This window comes from Puntigrus tetrazona, chromosome 17, assembly GCF_018831695.1.
Source record: "Puntigrus tetrazona isolate hp1 chromosome 17, ASM1883169v1, whole genome shotgun sequence".
Classification (NCBI taxonomy): domain Eukaryota; kingdom Metazoa; phylum Chordata; class Actinopteri; order Cypriniformes; family Cyprinidae; genus Puntigrus; species Puntigrus tetrazona.
The window spans coordinates 18,527,042-18,549,864 of NC_056715.1; the positions used below are offsets into that span (position 1 = coordinate 18,527,042).

The 22,823-nt window shown below is 41.8% G+C and overlaps 2 protein-coding genes and 1 long non-coding RNA gene across 3 annotated transcripts in view; 2 read left to right on the forward strand and 1 right to left on the reverse strand.

Annotated features, from left to right (window-relative positions):
* The window catches only part of myt1lb (myelin transcription factor 1-like, b), a 94,474-nt gene extending 84,668 nt beyond the window's left edge, over window positions 1-9,806 (forward strand). Inside the window, 4 exon segments of the mRNA XM_043263264.1 lie at window positions 1-31; window positions 927-974; window positions 6,663-6,716; window positions 7,173-9,806. The exon segment at window positions 1-31 is cut by the window's left edge and continues 73 nt beyond it. Coding sequence (XP_043119199.1) covers window positions 1-31; window positions 927-974; window positions 6,663-6,716; window positions 7,173-7,313 — 274 coding nt within the window. The 3' untranslated portion in view covers window positions 7,314-9,806.
* A 4,485-nt stretch (window positions 9,807-14,291) lies between these two features.
* Window positions 14,292-15,206, reverse strand: LOC122362381. The gene is made up of 3 exons (XR_006253099.1): window positions 15,021-15,206; window positions 14,632-14,802; window positions 14,292-14,383 (listed from the first exon to the last, which is right to left on the reverse strand). It is a non-coding gene; the product is annotated as an uncharacterized LOC122362381 (long non-coding RNA).
* A 127-nt stretch (window positions 15,207-15,333) lies between these two features.
* The window catches only part of LOC122361531 (peroxidasin), a 41,553-nt gene continuing 34,063 nt past the window's right edge, over window positions 15,334-22,823 (forward strand). The window contains exon 1 of the mRNA XM_043262325.1: window positions 15,334-15,634. Coding sequence (XP_043118260.1) covers window positions 15,450-15,634 — 185 coding nt within the window. The 5' untranslated portion in view covers window positions 15,334-15,449. The remainder of the gene's footprint in view (window positions 15,635-22,823) is intronic.

Sequence of the window (22,823 nt, forward strand, 5' to 3'; positions counted from 1 at the left end):
GGAAGCAGATATGATCAAACTCAGAACGCAGGTAAGGCGTTCTTATAAACTGAGATTTTACAATAATTGTTTGCCTGTTTGTTTGGAAAAGTCTCTCGTGCTCACCAAGTCTGCGCGTGTAGATGTATTTAAAAAGTGAAAACAATACAGTGTAAGTTTTATTGCAATTACTGTCTTTAATTTGATCCTACGAATGCAGCCTTAGTGAGCTTCGACCATCATGGGCCATGATTTTTTTGCTTGAATCATGCTCAAATGACCATATTTACATTCTCATCCAATTATACGTTGGATGTTCTGATTGAAACACCTGCGTCTCTTGCTGTTTGACGTGCAGTATGGGATATGTCTGGTCTGAAATCACGACCCGGCGCTCAGGTGAAGTTAGTGAATGCGTGAGAAATCCTTCAGAAATCATGCGGACAGAGATGTCCGCGACTGTATCCACGACCAATCAGCATTCAGTGGTACGGTAACGCTGCCGTAAAACGCGCTTCCTGTTCAAAATGCCAGCATAGGATAAAAATGATGAAGAACAACTGATAACGTTTCTTGAGCGGCAAATCGGCGTATTAGTATGATTTCTGAAGGATCATGTGACACTGAAGACTACAGTAGAGTAAAACAAAATTCATTTTTTCATCAAATAAATGCAGCATTAGTGAACATAAGAGTCTTCTTTTAATACATTACTAGCACTGGTGCATATCTAAATACTAGAGTCATAAAAAAAACTGCATTAGGTCTGCATTCGTGTGAAAGTGAGACATTTCTTCCCATTGATCATTTAATAATTTCAAGCATTTCAACGTTCCCGCAAACATACGTACTGCAGTCTTGCTTAAAGCAAACGAGATGATCGTTTATGGTGCTGTGCTCTGAAGACGTTCCTAGATTTAACACATCTGCCGATTCATGTCCCACAGATTACCACAATGGAGTCTAATCTGAAGTCCTTAGAGGAAGAAAACAAGGTGATTGAACAGCAAAATGAATCTCTCCTGCATGAGCTGGCCAGCCTCAGCCATTCACTGATAAACAGTTTAGCTAATATCCAGCTACCTCATATGGTAAGGGCCACCATCCCCAACCCATAGAGGACAAGTCGTGGACAAAGAGCTTATTGCTTGATTCTGTGCATTTAGAAAAAAAATCGCAACACCTTTATTGGGTTCGAGGACGCTGTTCTTGGTACATTTAGTCCATAAAGTCCATATTGCACTTAGTCCATAGTCCTGCTTAAACGAACTGCATAAACCGGGCTAACACGCTTTGCTGGACTAAACCGATCTCCCGGTCAGGCTGGTTTTACCTTAACCATTCTTCCAGTCGGTTCCTCAGATTACAGGCGTATGCATTCTGATCAAAACTTTCATTCATCTCATCTCAACTTGGTAAAGCCATAATCTTATTTGACTCTCCATAGCTTGCTCGCCGATATTCATATTTTGTCAAACCACTGAACTAATATACACACAGTTCTACCGAGTTTTTGTCAATATTTGGGTTGCCGTGGCTCATATCGCTTTGCGTCCATTTCATTATTCACACACAGTGTTGATTATTGTTTAGAAGGTTTCAAGCTCACATATCTCACTCATTTTGTGTTCGGTTTCTTTGACGATGCTGATTGGTTGTTTCTTAAAAGATTTAAGTGAAGCTTATTTTTGTGGAACGGTGTAACTCTTCTCTTTTTCCGATTTCCGCTCGATTGGGAACGTTTAGTACTGAGCCTTAATTCCCACCTAAATCTCTTGTGGAAAAAAGAGGCGTACTTAATTATTGTGAATGTGTACTTGTAGTGTACTTTAGATCTTAAAAGTCCATAAATACGTTTAAACTTGCAGGTAGTGTATTAATTAAATAAAAGGTCGCTTAAGTGCAGCGGTCACCGAGTTTGTTCCCGGAGGGCCGGAGTCTAATCCTAACCAAACACACCTGAAGCAGCTCATCAAGGTCTTACTAGGTATTCTTCAAGACAGGTGTGTCGAGGCAAGCTGGAGCTAAACTCTGCAGCACACCGGCCCTCCAGCATCAGGTTCGATGACCCCTGACTTAAAGGGTTTTCTCACGTTACATTAGTTTACTATTTTAATAGCAATTAATTTCACATAATTGCATGCAAGTAGCCCTATGCCTTACCCTAAACATAACCCTAACCATATAGCACGTACATGTAGTTAAATAATATTACTCAGTTCTTAAATGACACAATAAAGTGTAACCAAAGACGCATTATAACTCGCAATTGTGCTCATATCTCACAATTTTGAAAAAATATTTAAATCTGATTTGCGGCTCTATATCACACAACTATGAGTTATAAACTGATTTTAAGTCACAATTGCGAGCAATTCTGCCTTTTTTTTCTTGCCGTCGCAACTTAATATCTTGCAGTTCTTCACAAATTGCAATCGCAAGTTTATATATCATGCAGTTCTGAAAAAAAAAACTGTCAGAATTGTAAGAAAGAAGTTGTATAGCATATCCGTTTTTGTATGACATATCTTTATTTATTTATGTAAAAAAAAAATAGATTTAAATAAAACATCCCACCCCCAGCCTACCCCAGTGTCACGGTTTCGCTTTCGCGAGACTGAGGAGACGAGGCTCAAAATAAACTTAAATGGATTTAATCTCAAAAATGACAAAATAAAGATATAAAGGCAGGTAGGTAGAACAGGCAGGCAGGCAGGCTAAACACGGGTGTAGACATTGGGTAGGGACCTTGACGCTCGGACAAACAGAACTGAAAAGACAGGACTTAAATACACGGGGTAATTGACGAGACACAGCTGATGACAATAATATAATTAACACAGAGGGAAGGCGGGGCACAGGGAGCACATGGCATGAGACAAAAACATAAACAAAGAGTCCAGAGAACGTGACATTACCCCCCCCTCCCGGAAGGTGCGTCCTCGCACCTAAAGGGTAACAAACAAAAACCAAAATGACTAGGATTTGGGGATACCGGGTCTTGGGAGGAGGTTCTGGTGGAGGACGGATCGCCCGGATGGGGCAGGCAGAAGGCAGAAGGGTCCAAGGAGGTGTAGATGGGGGAAGGAGCCAGGAAGGAGACAGGAGGAGTCCGGAGCAGGAGGAGATCCAGAGCCCAGCTATGGTGGTCCAAGGTGGAGCCGACGGAGGGAGGAGCCAGGAAGGAGACAGGAGGAGTCCGGAGCAGGAGGAGATCCAGAGCCCAGCTATGGTGGTCCAAGGTGGAGCCGACGGAGGGAGGAGCCATGGAGGAGGAGCAGCCATCGACTCCATGGGGCCGACCGACGGCGGCGGAGCAGATGGTGGAGGAGACTGAGGTGGAGACGGAGAGCCGAAGAGCCAGGGTGACGTCGAGGCGCTGGAGGTCAAGGCGCGCGCCGCAGGCTTCGGCGACTGACACGGAGACGGGGACGGGAAGGACGCGGCGGAGCCAGAGCGACTGAGGACTGAGGTGAAGCTGGAGGAAGGAGGAGCCTGACAGAGCCGGTGGGATGGAGTGACGAGGCGAAGCCGGAGGAGAGGAATCCCGAGGCGACGGATGGTCGACGACAGACCAAGGCGGAGCCGGAGGGACGATGGAGCCTGGTGGAGCTGGTGGACTGACGGACCACGGTGTAGAGGAGGGAGCTAGGAGCCCAGGGGGAGCCGACGGGTCTACGAGCCGAGGAGGAGTCTGGGTCTCGGAGGCAGGACGGTGAGGCGAGGGATCCTTCAACCTCGATGGCGATGGAGACCGGCAGACCCGTGGCGAGCTCCAGATGGTTTGCTGAGGATGAGCGCAGGGGCTGCTGGGATCCATCGACGTGGTGTGGCATGGGTGGGAGGGTGGGAAAACTTGAGCGGCACTGGAGGGAGAGCGACGTGGCGCGGGCACTGGAACGGGGACGGAGCGCGCGGGCGCGGGCACTGGAACGGGACGGAGCGTGGCGCGGGCACTGAACGGGACGGAGCGCGCGTAAAGAAGCAGGACGGAGCGCGCGTGGCGCGGGCACTGGAACGGGACGGAGGCGCACGGGCGCGGGCACTGGAACGGGACGGAGCGCGCGGGCGCGGGCACTGGAACGGGGACGGAGCGCACGCGGCGCGGGCACTGGAACGGGACGGAGCGCACGCGGCGCGGGCACAGGAACGGGACAGAACGAACGCACGGCGCGCGGGCACAGGAACGGGACAGAGCGACGTGGCGCGGGCACAGGAATGGGACAGAGCGCACGCGTGCGCGGGCACAGGAACGGGACGGCTGGGCGGAACCAGCGAGCTAGCGGGACGGCTGGGCGGAACCAGCGGGCTTACGGGAAGGCTGGGCGGAACCAGCGAGCTAACGGGACGGCTGGGCGGAACCAGCGAGCTAACGGGACGGCTGGGCGGAACCAGCGGGCTAACGGGACGGCTGGGCGGAACCAGCGGGCTAACGGACGGCTGGGCGGAACCAGCGGGCTTACTGGGTAGCTGAACGGGAACAGGAACTCAGGATACAGGGAGGTGCCCAGTCTAAGTCCAAGTCCAAGTCTACATCATCCAGCTCCCTTTGCAGATCCAGCAGCCCCAGGTGGATGATCAGCTCATCCTCAGCCGATGTGTAGTAGGCGGAGCTCCCACCGCGCTCTCCTCGCAGTCGGCTGTCTCCACCGCTGGGAGCTCCGTTGCTGGCTCGCGCACCTGGTCTGACGATATACGGCTCGGGTCCTGTTACGCCCACGGCTCTGTCGCTCTCTGTGACGATGGGTCCGTGGTCACGCTCGACTCCGCCCCGTGTCAGCAGTGGGCTCAGGCTGGGGCTCGACCATGCGGTGAAGGGATGGGCTGGGCTCTGGATCTGGAGTGGGGCTGGTGTCGTTGTCCTCAGGCGCAACCATCATGGTTGATTTGCAGGACACCAGCACCCACTCGACGTATGCGGCGAGGCTCTCTCGAGGACCGCTCCCGGACAGCTGCGCTTGGCTGGAGGTGTTAAGTCCGCGGAAATAGAGTTCGAGCAGAGAGCAGTCCGGGTAGCGGGAGTCGTTGGCCAGTTCGAGAACAGTTCGGTGTAGTCCTCGAGAGAGCAATCCTCTGCTCCAGCAGGCGGATGAGGAAGTTTGGGTCTTTAAACTGGGCAAACATGACAAAAAACAAAAAATTAGGGGGAAAATACGCCGCTATTTACTTCTTGTAGGTCCGAGCGTTCTGTCACGGTTGCGCTTTCGCGAGACTGAGGAGACGAGGCTCAAAATAAACTTAAATGGATTTAATCTCAAAAATGACAAAATAAAGATATAAAGGCAGGTAGGTAGAACAGGCAGGCAGGCAGGCTAAACACGGGTGTAGACATTGGGTAGGGACCTTGACGCTCGGACAAACAGAACTGAAAAGACAGGACTTAAATACACGGGGTAATTGACGAGACACAGCTGATGACAATAATATAATTAACACAGAGGGAAGGCGGGGCACAGGGAGCACATGGCATGAGACAAAAACATAAACAAAGAGTCCAGAGAACGTGACACCCAGACAGGTCAAATAAAATGTAATAAATAAAAATATCCCACACCTCGTAATCTATCTTAAATATTTCCATTTTTAAGTCCAAAAACACCTCCCAAAATTTATTATATTATATAAGTACGTTTTTCAAGAGAGTTATTTATTTTATTCAATTTTAAGTATATTTTCAAAGTAATATTTTTATTATTATTTTTCTTTCGTAATGATTTCAAGAAGTACACTTACTTTGACTAATACTAAAGCGCATGTATCTGATTATAATTTTAACCATAGTTTAATAATATCGATTAACAATTAACCGATTAAGTTAGTTACGCGATTTAAATGTACTAAACTGCACAAGACCATAGATATGATTATGACGTAAAATACAAACTTGTCATACTTGATCCATGTGCAGGATTTAATTGAGAAACGTTGTCGAACACAGGCAGGATCAAACATCAGTTAACAGATATCGGCAAACAAGAAATCCTCAAACACGAGCCATGCCATGCGGGCAAATGGTTTAACAACGTGAAAAAACAGGCAGGACAAGAAAATAACTGAACTAAGAAAACCAGGAACGGATACAAGACAAACCAAGAAACCGGCTAACGCTAGGAGAGTGAAATACACAGAACAAAGCTGAACACTAAACAGAAAATAAACACAGACCGGCTAGGAGAGCGCTAGCAATTTGGTTAGCAACTGAGTGGACTTTGAATAGACAGGATGACAAGTTAAAGGAGCTAACCAATTACCAAGGAGACTAACTAAGTGGGCAAAGTAACAAGGGAACACAGAAACAAGAGTCACTTCAAAATAAAAGTCTACAAGAACATAGACTCAAATCGTGGCATATGCATTTTCATTTAATTGTAAATAATATTTATATAAATAGGTTGGAAATGTATATACTTATAACTTGAATAGTTAACCTTTCGTGTATTATTCAAAGGTGAATTCACCATTTTACAATGTCGGTGCAAAACTAGCTACTAGCTGCTTTAACTAGCAGATGCCACCACATAGCGTCGCATTATTCATTGTCAACACCTTAGCAACATCTAAAACACAACAAAAGGCTTTTCCAGATGTGTCCAAGGCGTTTAGACAGAAGTGGACGGCTCGTGTGTGTACTGAGCTTGTTATTTGCTGTGAGCTAATACACTTTTTTTGTTTTTTTCCTCTAGAAATCGCTTCACAAAGAGGCTCCGGTTCGACATAACAGCTGTTTACATCAGAGAGTAAGACAGCTGTTTAACCCCTACCCTTTCCGTGAGACTATCTGAGCTGAATAAAGAATAAATGACACTGTGTTTCTTTCCATAAACGTTTTATTGTGGCTGCAACACATTGCATTGCTATTATCATGTCTTCCCTGACACTTAACGTGTGCTGTATTTTTTAAAATTGGTTTAATATTAATATTGAACTTGTTTCATCAAAACGCTTATGTCGTTGGCCTTTCATACTTAAAGTAAATTACGTTTACTGTTTATTTTAAATTTCAATCCATCTGAATTCTTACTACAATGTCGCATTATGTAAGAATTTGTATACAGGAAAAACAATAAACTGAAGAACTTACGACGCAATTAGAATATGACTTGATGACGGATCTCAAAGGTGTATTACTCTTGTGCTGCAATCATCTTCCACAAACTGTATTTTATCTGACAGGATCTTTCTGCGTTTGACAGGAGGCGATGAGCGAACAGAACTTTGACGCATACGTGACCACGCTAACGGACATGTACACGAATCAAGATCACTATCAGAGTCCAGAGAACAAGGCCCTGCTGGAAAATATAAAACAAGCTGTGCAAGGCATTCAAGTCTAGCATCTCAGAGCGCTCCTAAGACGAAGGAACGCTGAGGAAAGACGACGCTTCCAGAAAAAAATCCTAATCCTCATATGGGATGTTTATCAAACGGTGTTAAATTCACCTTCTTTTAAAAAGTGTTATGCTGACTAAACATGGTTTTTCTTTCGGGTTTATTTTTCTGGCCTTGCTCTGAAAATGGTTTTTTGAAGGTGTACACATTTCGTATGTTTTCATATTGGCTAATGTAATGTGACTCATCCTTCTCGCCGCTCATCGATGCACCTTTTTAGTGTATATTTTCGAACAGTAACACGCCCAGTGCTGAACATCGGTTGATGCTTGCAACCTGGAAAAAGTCAGCCACTAAACATCACGACGATGTTTCCTGCCATTAATGGAATGGCCGTAGTTTATTTTTGTCATTGAAGGAAACATCTGCTGAAGATGTACCCATCCTCAGACATCCAAGATGGAGCTGGGTTTATTTCTAAATGTAGAGTTACATCTCTGGCTCGTTGATAGATGCTCTGCAGTGAATGGGAGACGCCGAAAGGCCGATAGAAACATGGCTATAATCCACAGCACAATCAGTTAGCATCTCGTGAAGCTTGCGTGTTTGCTGAATCATGACAGAAATATGCAGATATTACAAGCCACGCGAGCCATAATTCTAATACGGTAACAAATACGTGGACAACAAAAAGAGAGGAACGTTTTCCCCGGAGGAGCAACATTGCGGACAAGGCCAGAAGCGACAAAAATGACTTAACGGATGTTCCTTAAGACATGGATCTTCTTGCACCGCAAGATGTAGTGATGCGGATTATTGTGAGGTTTTTATCGGCTGTTTGAGAAATAATTCTGACGGCAAATGACACGTTTTCGTAGCGTTCAGGAAGGCCCCATGGTGGGTACATTTTCAGCAAATGTTCATCAGTATCAATGATGCGGGGAAAAAAGATCAAACAAAAGCTCGTCGCGGAGACCCTGTTACTGCATCAGAATGCAAAAGGAAACGCTTTGATTATTTGCGGCTCCCTCAGTTAATCTGCATCAACGTAACGGCACTAGCGGCTCTAAACGTCACGCCGTGATTCGGTCTCTCCTTGAAATAACAGTAGCCAGAACGGAACTGTCTCAGCAATATATGACTTATCCATGTGTGTAAAAAAAAAGAGATGCAATCTATGTGGTGGGTATATGCAATTTCATGTTTGTAAACAGTGGAAGCTACAAAATCTTTTTACTATATGTAAATTATTGATTTTTATATAAATCTTTTAATACAAATGTTTTAAAGGGACGGAAAGGCTGAAAATTAGGTCGAGAGACGTACTCTATGAGTTTCATTTTGTTCCTGTATACAGCGCCGCGCAAGGGACACGGTTGTTTCCATGCCTGGATGTTTGTACAGCGTAGAAGGTGTCTGTGAAGAATATAGACAATGAAAACGGGACCTACAGGGTTTTTGCCCCCCACTTTTGTGCCAGAAGACTATTTGCACTTAGCCCACCTTCGGTCGATGTGCAATCTCCGGGTGTCTCTTTGGCACGAGGAAGGCATGATGACAAGCGTTCAGTGGTTCGAGGAGATCAGAGATTACAGGGATTTGAAATATTAACGAGGACAATATCTTTACGGGAAATATTGTGCATTTTTAAATAACAACGCTAGTTCGTCGAGTATGTTCTATATCATACTAAATAATCCCCAGCAGCACTTTATGTCTAATCACTGTACAAAATCATTAAAGAGTAGTCGATCGAAATAAAGCGTTTTAAGAAAAAAAAAAATGGGATCGGTTGTTCAAGTCAGCGGTAGAGTTCGGGGTCGTCGCGGCATTACGCGAACCCCTAATTTCCATTGTACTATTAGCCGTAGCAACCTTGTTAATACCTTACTGAGAGCTAATGCAAAGGTGCTTGTACTTCACTGGATCTCGTCCATTGTACTGATCGGTCCTTTTCAGGGCTCCGTCATTCATGCACAGCATCACATCTGCAGCTTTTTGCCAATATAGTAATGCTTTCGATAGAGAAATAGCTAGCATAAGTTTTTGAATCAATTATCGTCATCGGTACAATGGAAATGGGAATTTAAGCACAAACATGCTGCTCATTTACTGTCGGTGCATAATACTTTTTTTAAACATATTATGTGACTAATTACTCAACGTAAGACGGAAAGAAGTCACATGTTCGAATGCTGATTTTTCATATGAATTATTGTGAATTCATGAGTTCATTTATCTGAAATTCTTCATTTCAAGGTTGATTTGTTTAATCATCGATGAAGACAGGATTTTGTATAAACTATTGTGCTCTCTGTGGAACTGGAGTTTGATTTATTTTTGTACGATACAGCATGAATTTGTTTTAATTTTACTATAAATGTGTGAGATCACAAGTTACAGTGATTTTTCATTTTTAAATCGTGAAATTTGTACAATATTTGTCATGCTGGATGTTGACACATCGTACTCTGAATAAAGAAAATGGTGTTGCCACAGACTTGACTAGACGTCTTTGACTGCAAAATAAGTCGATAAAGAAGTTCTTTTCTTATGTTATTCATTTCCACTAAGCTGACAGACATATTTTTTTATTTGTTTATGATTTTTTGAGCCAATGAGGTGCTGAATGCCTATCGTATTTGCATCTTGTTTACATTAGGCATCCAAAATTGTATTATTATCATTAATCATTATGTAACACTTTACAATAAGGTGTCATTTGTTAATATCAGTACATGCATTAACTAACATGAACAAACCAAGAACAATGCATTTATTACACCATTTATTAAACTTGTTAATGCGAGTTACTGAAAATATTTATTCATGTTAGTTCACGGTGCGTAAACTAACGTTAACAAACACAACATGTGGCTTTAATAATGCATTAGTAAATGTTGAAATTAATGCTGCAGAAATATTGTTCATTCTTGGTTCATGTTAACAAATGTTTTTAACTAATGTTAACTAAAGAACCTTATTGTAAACCGTTACCCTCAATTTGTTTTGAAGTTAAAGTTTTTTTAAAGTTTTTTTGTGAATGAGTAGGCTATGTAACTTACAGACGTAGTTCTTTTGAAGCAGTGGCTTATGGGAGTTGTAGTTCTAGTAAATCGTTCATGTGCGTGAGCAGGTTGTTTATTTGTGTTGTGGAAGTGGAAGGTGGTGCGAAAATGTCTTCAGTGCTTAAAGATTTCTATGCTTGCCCCTTTTATTAAGTGCAATTAATACAAATCCATCTTTTCTCTACCACAGTGTCTGGTGATGTTGTGGTTAGCATCCGCTGTACACTTTCAGTTGCCATAATTATGTTAATCGTAGGAAATGATTTAGCCAAGGGGAATGTCTGGGGAAAGAGTAATATGGCAGCTCCACCCATAGTAGTATCTCTACCCATACATTGAAAAATGTAATACAGAATTCCTTTTTTTTTTTGTCCAGCTTGATCTACAGCTAACCAACCTCCTGAAAACCAAGATAGAGAGGTTCCACTTAAAGACAACCTTCCTTTCTTCTTTTAATGCAGGGGATCTAGAATAGCATGTCTCTCAATGCCCTGAACTTAGTAGTCTGTTCTTTACTTTTTCTCATCGGGAAGAATCTACAATCATCCAAACTGAAACTGCTGATACATCTGCGTTGTCCACTCCTGAAGCAAGTAGTACTGATTTTAATGGCGATGGTGACTTCTCTACAGATCTCTCGAGGGGAGCTGATAAGAGCTTTCATCATATTTTCTTGAAGATGGTATTCTTTGTAGGAAGGAAATATATATGGTTCTGTCATACATGTCAGATTACCAGGAAGCCCAATCAAAAAGTGGCAGTTTTATTATTGACTGCGTCGATCCTCTGCAACGGTCTTGAGATAGTCATCATTATCTATTTACCATTATGTGCCAGTAGCTTACCCATTAAAAGAAAAAAAGCTAAAAGTTTGTAACCAGGCTGATGAAAGACAGGGGTCCATGGGTCTGTGAGTGTAGTAGGCCTCGTCTCGATCCAGAAAGTCATGATGCTGAGACCTGTGCTCTTCAGCGAGTGTGTTCAAGCCTCCTCTCAATGCAGAACGTTTTTGAAGCCTTCAATCACCAGAGCTCTACTGAGGCATTTATGTGAGTTGAAAATGAACCTCTTTGAATGATGCCCAGTGTACAAAGTGTAATAACCCTCCTCTCGATCTAGAGAGTCATCATGCTGAGGCCTCTGGTCCAAGAGCTCTGAGGTTTCGACAATTATCGTCAGATCTCCTCTTGATTTTTGAGGCCTCTGCTTGCCAGAGTGTGCGAGCATTGTCAGGTCTCCTCTTGTCACTGAGAGTTAGTGAAACCTGTGCTCACCAAAGCTTCGCTGGGGCAGAAAGTGAACCTCCTCACAGGATGCTCAGTCTTAGGAGTGTAGTAGATCCAGAGAGCCATCATGCCAAGGCCTAAGAGCTTGAGTGTTTTCAGCAAGTGTTATCAGGCATGGAAACTGTCCAACATTTCTTCTAGAAGCTGAGGCCTCAGGCCAGAGAGCTGATGCTACGTGGTGGATCAGGGTGCTGCTCAATCAAGTTTGGCCTACACAATGTGGGCCACCATCTACTTTAGCCACTCCTGGCTCCTCTTTTTCTTTGCTTTTCCACACTAGGCAGGGATTTGTAAGTCTGGCGGTACGGGCATCTCGTTCCCAAAGAGTTTTGTGATGCAGCTTGAATTCCCTACAGGGCAACATCTCTAGGTTGCGTATGTAAACTTAGGGCCACACTTTCCTGGTCACCCTGTGCATTGACGTCCCTCCCATACATTGGAGTGATTACACATTCGATTCAGTGCATGGTCAGAGTTTTATCTTCCAGCTTTTCCATCTGGAAATTAAACATGCGCAAAGAAAAGATAATGCAATCACTGCCACTTTATCCAGGATTTAATTTCAAGATGTCTGTGTACATGTGCTTCTTGTCTTCTCTTTGCGTTTCTTGGGCCGAGAGGTGCTGAGACAGACAGCATATATATATCTCTCTCTCTCTTTCCTTTGATTCTTTGGAGAACCTTTTTGGGGAGGGAGGTATGACGACCCTGTCCTTTTCCCTTTCATGCCTGTGGGTGGCAGTGTAACATCAATGTGTATTATCTCTGCTAATTAAAGCTTAAAAGGTGTTTGTTCAACGTTACTTCCTCTGTCCAACGTTAATTCAACGTAGATCCTCTTTATGTTACAGTTGGGAATGAGCTGGCCGTGACTGTATATGTGTGATGTATGCTTGAAAATGCGAAGCGTGTTGAATTAACAGTGGACACACGATTGTCTTTGTTTGTTTTGCCAAAAAAAAGCTTATTTGAAAGAAAACATACTAATGTTAGATTCCACGTCTGCTCCGTGATGCTAATGTTAAGCCAAATTTTACAGTACGTTGTTCAGGCAGGTTTAGCTCTACTTAGGACTTGATCAAAGGCTTAAATTACAGTTATACATTATAGTTTTACAGCTGAAGAGTGGGTTGCATACCACTAGGGCCGAGCAACTGTTGTGGCCGCACCGACCTCTGTACTCGAGAGGGCCCGAGGCTAACAAAACCAACAAGACTTCTCCTCCCCTCACACTGGCTTCCACGACAAAGTGTCTGCTAAATGACTAAATGTAAATATATATATATATACAGTTGCTTAAGGCAGCATTATGTATGTATAAAAAGACCAAAAACTACAATCACAAAGAGTAGACTACTTTCTTCATTTAAAAAAGAGATGCAGCGAGATGGAGAAAAAAACACCATAAAATCTTGAGAAACGTTTTTAAGTTGAATTTATAATAATTCATATTAATTTAACTTGACTTTCTGAACATGCAGCTTAGAGTGCAACAGTGATAGATATCCCTCTAGAAAATGTGAGAAATGTGTGTTCTGTGTGAACGTCTTGGTGTCAGTTTCACCCTCAACAATACCTTCTGCTCACTGATGTACTTCTTCCTCGATATTTTAAATGAACAACGTAGCAGTGCAGCATCTGTCGGGTTCAACTGGATAGGCTAACAAAAGCATTAAAATACAATGACTACACTATCATCATATTTAGTGTGCTACTAATAAGTCTTACACCTAAAATTTGAATGCATGGGATTTTTAATATTTGTATTGCAGTTCCTGCTGCATTTCTTTCCTAATGCCTGTTAGTTGTCTTCATAAAGTTTACTTAACTTTTCTCAGCATATCTTTAGTTTCTTTGACATCTGTTTTCAGTCCATTGTCTTAAATCAACTGTAAACTGTTGTTGTTGTCTGGGATAGTATTAACTCTTTCTGATCCACCTCTACAAAAAGAAGCGTTCAATTCTGGGCATTTTATTATTATTAAATTTAATTACTAAATTAAAACCAACCATCATATAAAGCAATTAAATCAATTCAGAACATTCTGACTATATCACTCAATGGCATGGATTAGTTTTACAATGTCTTTATGAAAGTTTTTTGAAACATCAGTTTTTTCAAACAATCAGTGCAATTATATAAGAATAAAGATCAGTTTGATGCTGCTATCTAGAGCCCAAATAGATTTATGAACAGAAATTATGTATGAGCAAAGCAAGATAGCTAATACAGGTTTCTCTTTATCTGAGGTTTAGAATTATTATAAGCTATTTTTATTCAAAATGAGTTTCGGAGTTTAGAAGATTGTGATTGATTGATTGATTGATTGATTGATGGATTGATGGATGGATGGATGGATGGATGGATGGATGGATGGATGGATGATGGATGGATGGATGGATGGATGGATGGATGGATGGATGGATGGATGGATGGATGGATGGATGGATGGATGGATGGATGGATGGATGGATGGATGGATGGATGGATGGATGGATGGATGGATGGATGGATGGATGGATGGATGGATGGATGGATGGATGGATGGATAGATGATGGATGGATGGATGGATGGATGGATGGATGGATGGATGGATGATGGATGGATGGATGGATAGATGATGGATGGATGGATGGATGGATGGATGGATGGATGGATAGATGATGGATGGATGGATGGATTGATTGCAGCCCTCTTGCGTATGGATTCAAATTTCAGCCTTTATTTAAAGCAAAGTATTGACATGAAAAAAACAAAGAAATAGTCAATCCTGGAGTGACGCAAGAAAATAAATAAGGAGTTCTTTAACTTTTGGCAAATTTTCGCTGTGTTAGCACAAGTGATTAGAAATGATTAGAAGTCACTTAAAGTGATTAGATGAAGGGTTTATGCTCAAAGTTTGACGCTGACGATAAAGTTAAAGGGATAGCTCTCCTAAAAATGAAAATGACCCTGTCTTTTACTCACCTTTGAAGCATCCTAGGTGTATGTGACTTTTTCCAATCAGAGTTATAATAGAAATTATCCAGAGCCCTACAAACCCTTTGAATGGGCAATGTCTCATGTATGGCTACATTTCTGGAATTGAAGTGAAACGTGACGACATGCCCTCTAGGCGGGGTACATAAATCTTAAAATCTGATGTCATGAAAAAAAAATAAAAAATTCTGAATTATTCATATATTCAACATTATTCATGTAGCATTTTGCTAACGTCATATAATAGTATCGTTTAAATCATACAACTGGTTGGTGTCTGCTAGTTAGCGAAGCAAATACCGTGTAAACTGGTCAATAACAGATTGGAGATTTAAATAAATTAATATTAAAAATCGGAGATGAAAAATGTAGCCTACTTGCCAGAACGTAGCCTAAACGGCAAATAAATGTTCGGTGATTCGGTTTATGAATTTTGTCTCCTTTTCCTCTTTATAGTTTATATGGCAACTCTTAGGCTAAATACCACACACAAGAACGTGTGTTAAAACTGTTAGTTTGAACTTTAGAAAGAGCTTTGGAACACTAGTGTGTACTTGAAAGTTTAGCGCTCTATTTAGAATACCAGTTCGCGTACTCGCCCTGCGTACTACGCTGATGCCGGTAACGCACGTACTCCGAAGTGTGTAGTACGCGAACGTTGAGTAGGATGGGCTTTTATCGTGAACATGATTGAGGAGACTCTGATTGGTCTTTTATGCCGTCTAGTACACGGGCTGTAACACTGCCCTACTTCCCACTGGACCGCTGGATTCCTGCACACCGCTCTTAGGGCGCACTGGCTGGTCATGGCGTTGCGGACTGTCCGAAACCTACCCTGTTTTTTAAGTGTACTCGGCGTGTTTCTCCTCAGCAGCGGCCCTTACCGGGTCCTCTCGTGTCCTAGCCGCTGTTTATGTTTCCGTACCACTGTCAGATGTATGCATTTAAACCTGGAATCAGTGCCCGCTGTCCTTCCTCAGACTACAATCCTGTGAGTACACTAGCCTTTTTTCTCTCTGAGAGAAAAAGAAACGCTCGTTGGTGTCTTTTGTGTGCTTTCTAACTCGCGTTACAAACACACTTTCGGAGTACGTGGTCGGTGTAGCTGTTGCTGATGTTTTTTTGAGTCGCGCATACCGGTCGCATACTAAGTACAGATGAGTTCGAGAGGCAGCGTTTGTTGTGATTTACGTTCCTCGTCCGAACGAGTCTTTGTTTCGTAGACACAGCTGCCGTGCATCGCGACTTTAACCCTAATAACGTCGCAGGCCGTTTTTGGGGCGCATTAAGCGCGATTTGATCTCCCAGATTCAAACACCTTTGATGGTCGAAAACGCTGCACGTACTTACGATGCCCTTAATTACTGGAGCATATGACACGGGGCCTGCTCCAATACACGCACTTGACCACTTGAGAGCGCGTGCACGCAGAAAAAAGTAAGCGTGCAAGTCCGTCCCCCGGTCTGAAACATGCCAAAGCTTAGCGCGCTGAACGCACACTACATACTAAACTGTGCATCCCGTTATAAAATTATTTTCAACTTTTCTAGCCATCCTTTTTTTTTCTTTAGAATGTCCAGCGGCTCGATAAAGTAGGAACTGCATGACAAATTATTTTATTTTATGGCATTTTTGTCTCTCAATTCCGAGAAAATGCATTAAAAAAAAAGCAAAAAAAAAAAAAAAGTCAGAATTTAGTTGCATTTCTGAGTTTATACAGTTAGAATGGCTTCTGTTTTATGTGTATAATGCATTTATAACTTAATAAAAGCGCCATAATTACTACATTGCGACCGCTTCATGGACATTTAGAGGTTATTCATTTTTAAAGTCGGTATTGGAAATTTTTAGTTTTTTATTTTAGCTTGTAAGTGTGTCCCATTTGGTAAACAAGCACACTTGTCTTCATGCATAATGGGAATATGTCATGGCAGTAGGCAGGTGGATGCACGGACTCTAAGTGTTGGAACAGGCCATAGCGGAAATACTGCATGTTTCCTTCATGTGTTGTCTAGCTAGGCTGGGAAGGCGGTCACAGGCTGCAGCACTGACACGGTTAACAAAACCTAGTGCTGACGCTGTTTGAAAAGAAAGGTCAAAACCTTTGCATGTGTGTTTTTCATTATGCGTGGAGATTGAGTCGTTGGTTAAAATGAGTCACGATTGCGCCGTGTGTGTGTGTTTTGAGCCCATACGTCGCAAACAATGCCGATTCGTGTTATTGTCGCGAGTTTCGCATGTTTTGTAGCAAGGATGTGACCGAATGCATGTTAATGGAACAGGGCCGTTCCCACGCATGGGTGAGAAACAATACACAAAAGTGCACCGCATTGTCAGAAAATGATTTGATCGTGCATTCATCAAGATGATGTTAATGTTTTACGCCCTCGTACGATAACGAGATTAAATAAGACAACAAAAAAGTCTAAGAGACATAAAAAGTCTCTTATCGTAATAAAATACTAATAAATCGTTAAATTGCTGAATGCTAGGTTAAATTTACGTATTCGTATTCCTACCGTGCGCTTTTTGATTATTAAAACACAATCTGAAAATAAAAACTTTTGAAATAATAACGTCTAAATAGATTCAATTAAATGAATTACACGTTCTTTTACTAAAACTTGAACCAATTATTTGCTCTTAATTTCAATAAAATGAAATGAAATAAATGATTTGGGGGGAATATTAATTGTTATTTGGGGAAAAAAGATCTGTATCTTTGCTCTCTTTGAGGCTCAAACATCAGGAGGAACAGCATTAAACCCGTGTCCGGACGTCACACCATCAGTCCGCGTCTGAACCTCAATTCAGAGATAGTGAGACAGGAATTGGCGATGCGTTCCTGGGCCGGTTTTAATAGTCCCGAGCGACCGTTGCACGCATTTGCTTCCAGACCCACAATGCATCCGTGCGACTGCGAACAAGAGACAGAGGCCTGCGTTCAGCTTTTATCGGCCGATTGCGAAGGGGTGACTTCAGCTCTCCATCGGAGTAACTCCACATCTGTCCTCGAGACGCCCCGTCCAGAAAAGGAGCATAAAAAGCCTCTTGACTTCATCACCACGCTGAGATCCTGAGCCGAGGCCAGCGCTGTGATGCCTCTGAGAAACAGGGGAGTGTGGAGTGAAGCTGTACTTGCTCTTCATTTTTCAGCATTACGCTTTAATAGATGAATTAAGTTGTAATAATAAGAAAGCATCTCTTATTAAATGAAATCAAGAATCTTAAACTATTATATATCTATATATCTATATCTGTATCTATATCTATATCTATCTATATATCTATATATATATATATATATATATATATAGAAAATGGTTTGATCATGTATTCATCGCCCTCGTATGATAATGAGATTAAATAAGACAACAAAAATATAATAAAACAAAGTCTAAGAGACATAAAGAAAAGTCTCTTATCGTAAAAATACTAATAAATTGTTAAATTACCAAACAATACGTTAAATGACTTATTTATGTCTATTGTGTGCTTTTTGATTATTAAAACACAGTGTGGAAAAAATGAAAACGAGAACACATTAAAACACAGAATCATCTGGAAATATGTTCTTTTTGTTGAACGTCTAAATAGATGGATGGTAAATCGCAGACGTTTCGTGATTTAATTATTAAATATTATTACTATCAAAAAGCATGCATATCCAGTCCGTTTCAATAATTAAAATCATGCATTTTAAGCAGTTTAACAACAATACATATTAAAAGTCATTTGAACTACGTCTGATATAAAATCCTTGTAGATTTCGTTTGAAGCGTCACGGGTGCTTCAGTACGTGTTTTAAACTAAAGCAAACTGTGTGCACTAGATATTCAAATGGTCTTTTAGTGCTTTAATGTTCACAAACACTAGTTCATGTCAGCTTTAGTCTTGATTTATTTGTGAAATGTGCTTAATGCTGTGTTATATGTGTCTTTTTAAACTTGGTGTAAGCCTTGAAACATCTAACACAATAATTTAAAGTGGCAGCTCACCCAAAACTATCCCTTTAAAATGCGTTTTCCCGAGTCGGTGGGGTTTTTACCAAAATGTCTGTGCTGGACGTTTGTAAACCGGCCTCGGATGTGCATGGACGAAAAGATCGGAGGCTTTAATGAGCCTACGGACCGATCGCTAACTGCTACAGATCCTGACGAGGCTCCTGATACGCAGGACGAGGCTCGGCGTGAGGGTTTAGTCTCCGTCTTGGTTTCCCGCCGTTGATTTACAAAACGGCAATAAAGCAATTCAGTCATTTCACAGCTTGATCTTTAAAACAGTCGCTGGCACATCTGCATCGCCGTCGCTGGCAATCTTTGGCTTTCCAGTAAAGAGCCTCTCCCCCTTACCATACATTATGTAATACGGACAAAGGGGGTGGAAGTATTGGCACCGAGATAGGGTCAGAACGAATGCTTGGAAGGCACGCCGTTGTTTCACATGAGTTCATTATGACAGAATGTTCAGCAGTCATTTTTCCAGCGTCTGAACGAGCTGAACAACATCCTGCTCCGGTCTGGCACGACCCAACACTGTACCTAAGGAACATCAGGGACTCTCTCCACCGCTGGATCGCTTATTTTCCACCTGCTCTCTCGGGAAAGACCTCTTTACAATATGTGACGCTGCTGGTTTAGATTATAGTTAGGTGATCAGGTGATGGACTGAACCAAATTCGATCGATTCCGATTCTGATCCCAGTTTCGATTCCAGTAACAATTGACTCTTTTTGCAATATATTTGCAAAGCTGTTTGCGTGCGAGATAGAGCTATAGGAGTCTCGCTTTCTCACAGTTCATAAGAAAATAACATTAGACAACTAAACAAAATCTATGAATAGAATTACTCAATGACTCGCTCAAGACCGAATCGGATTTGAATTGATCCCTCGAATGAATGATTCAAAGACAGATGCATTTTAAATAAAACTAAATAAAATATGCACACACGGGAACTGGTAGATACATGGCAATGTTTTATTAAGAAGACGATATTGTTTGATTCATGAATGTTTGATTAACCCTGCAGGAACTCTCCATGTCTCTCATGTTAGCACGTTAATTATAGTCGCACTGTATCTTTAATATTGTTGCGTTGTTCTAATTTTAGTAGCAAAAATCAATTGAGAAGGAGGCGACACAAAATGTTAAGGAGGTTGGCTTTAGGCGTCCGAGATGTAGATGATGACATTTTTACAAAAAAAGCATAACGGACAACACAAAATGAGGCTCCTGACGATATATTGAGGTCTTATGAAGCGAAATGATTGGACTGTGCAAAAAAAAAACAAACATTGTTTGCAACGTTATTGTCTCAGGCATACAGGGAACTCCTATTCTTTTCTGCCAACTGGTTCTTTCAGGCAGTTTGGTTCTGGAGCAAATACCCGATTCACCAATCAGTTTGTTAATAACACGGTTACGTAGCAAATACACAATTATATGGTTGAAGCACCCAATAACGCTATGAAACGTGGATGTTTTAAAGCATGTAAAGTCAGTCAACTAGTCCTGTTGTGTGTACAGACTTGAGCTTTCAAAGTAGGTTTGAGTCAGTGAATACCATGCATTTGTGCTTATCATTTTTTTTATGAATTATGCGTGGTTGTAATGCATTTTTGTTTTTTGCAATGCAGTAGATGGACGTAAGAGCGCTTCTTTTTCTTCCCTCCGAGCAGCTGGAAGTAGTAAAACAAGGCCATTTCAAAATGAGAGTCCTGATGTATTTCAGGCTTGGTTGCAGTTAAAGTATCGTATTATGCATAAAACAATTTTTTTGGGATATTGGTATTTTGCTTGCTCAAATCATCTGTATCTGGCGTCGAATAAAACATAAACTCCTGTGGCTTGTGGTCACAAAAAGGAAAAACGTTAAAACATTAGTTGCGGAAAATTAATGTACAGATTCTGCTTAAAATCTGCGTGGTATTAATGTTTTAGTTGTGCAGGTCTCGAAAGGTCATGATACCCAGTGTTAAACATTTCAGGAATGTTACAGCAATGTGCTTTTGACATCGTATTGAAAGATTGCGCTATATCCTCAAGGAATCAACTGAACATTAACCAAAGATAAGCTGCACCGTTAATAAAAAACATTTCATTCACATTTTCCTGTAGAAATGTCAAAGTAGAAGAGCTAGTAGTTGAGGACCTTTCTTAGAAGTGTCACCAGGATCTAAAATTTAGTTAGAATTTCCTAAAATCGTATTAATAGCAAACAAGCGCAAACTGACTTCGTTACAGCTTTAATAGATACTTGAAAAACTGAAAACACAACGTTCAAACATCTAACGTTTTTTAAGGCGAATTAATTTGTGACTACCTACGGTTGAAAATGAAACCGCTGTAAATGTTTGAAAGCGTAAATAATAAGAAGACGAACGGTTCGAATCTGAACACTTTGTCCTTCCTCTTCCACCGGTTGGTTTTCTCAGTCGAGTCCGAGTAAGGAAGAGGGAAGCGGCATTGTGTGGAATTTGCTGCAGTCAGGTTTTGTCAGCCGTTCGTTCTCAGTGCCATTGTGGAATGCAAAGCCCGTAAAATCCCTAAAGCTTTGCTCATTTGCACAGAGGAGATATGGACCCAGATAGTTATTAAAAGAGCTCTCCCGGCCCTCTCTTCCTGTGCGTTCGCTACACTATTTCAAAGCTAAAAAGCTGAAAGCGAGACGTGATGTAGACCGCGTAGGATCTCTACGAGCATGAGTGTCAAAGCTTAATAAGAACATAAATTAAGCCTCGCTCTTATTTGGCCGGTCAATCAGCGATTTCCTAGATCATTTCTTGGCAGCCCGACCGAAGCTTTTGTTTGACCGTAAATTATTTGTTTTATTGCGCTGAATGTTTTGTACATGACAAACACATGTTCGCTTTGTCTGGCCAGCTGTTCGTGTGGCCTTTAAGTCCATATATCAGGTTAAATCCGCGCTGAATGTTCAAAACGTTGAAAGTTTAAAGCTCTGTCAAACACAATCTGCTTCATGCCTTCTTGTATCCGATCGATGGACTGTTTGAGCAAGTAGAAGCTCTTTTGTATAATCTTCTGTTGCGCAAGTAAATATAAGAATAGCTTTTATGTTGTTAGTTATATTTCCAGATGAACGCACACCGGACTGAAGCAGCTCAGCTTTACTTGATTATCCAGACATCATTTTTTCTCAAAAATGGGCTTTTGAGGAACATTTGTATATCATTGTTGCATTGCATTGCATTGTGCTTCATGTTTGTGCTGCATTATCAAAGTAAGCATTTAAATATCGCTTAACTAAGACTCATGATTATATGAGTATATATATAGAGAGAGAGAGAGAGCGCTTAAATTTATTTATGTTAGTCCATAATACTCATCTAAAGATTCATTACTTTACATTACAAGCATCAGAATTGTACTTTTTGGCATCTGCACCAAATATGAGCCATAAAAGCTTAACAGAAATCGCATGTGCGAACTTCTAGCGTGCACCTTTTAGAGTTTCAAGAAATGGTTCCTGGTATCTGTTTGATACGCCAGTCACTGCAGGGTGTGTTGTGTGGGTTCTGAATCTGTGTCAGGCTGTTATTGCGGCGCTCTCGCTGTTTATCATATATCTGAAGTGCTGAGTTTCCTCTGTGATATCGTTAGGCTGGACACGAGCCTACAAGGACCAAGACCACATCCTGTTTTCTGTTGACATGCATTCCCCTTCTATCAGGTCACTTTTCTGTTCTGCCATATAGTGTCACTCCTCGGCGGTGCAAATATACAAAACGAGTCAGATACTTATTTTTCTCCATTATAAGAACTGCTCGTCCATGCAGGGTTGACATATCGTAAGGTTTCAGACAGGCGTGCAATATTTTCTGTATTTCATGTAAAGAACAAACAGTAACGTAGTTCAAATCAGCAATAGCTAACTTAAGCTCAACTATCAAACCTGCCAAAATGTTATGGCACCAAGCTCGAAAGTCTCTCAAACAAAACCCAAACTAGAAAAAGCTGAGACCCGCATTTTAAGCTGTTCCTTGTCCTTGCGTTTTCACCCCTGAAGGGTTCGCATCGGCGTTTAAGCCTGCGCTCGTTTGAGGGCTGCGGAACTGAGCTAAATGCAGGCTTTGTTGTGGTTATGTTGGTTACGAACCATATCATCCATCTCGGCCTCTTTCTGAACACATCTCGCATTTGTGTTGTGTGCTTTCGGTT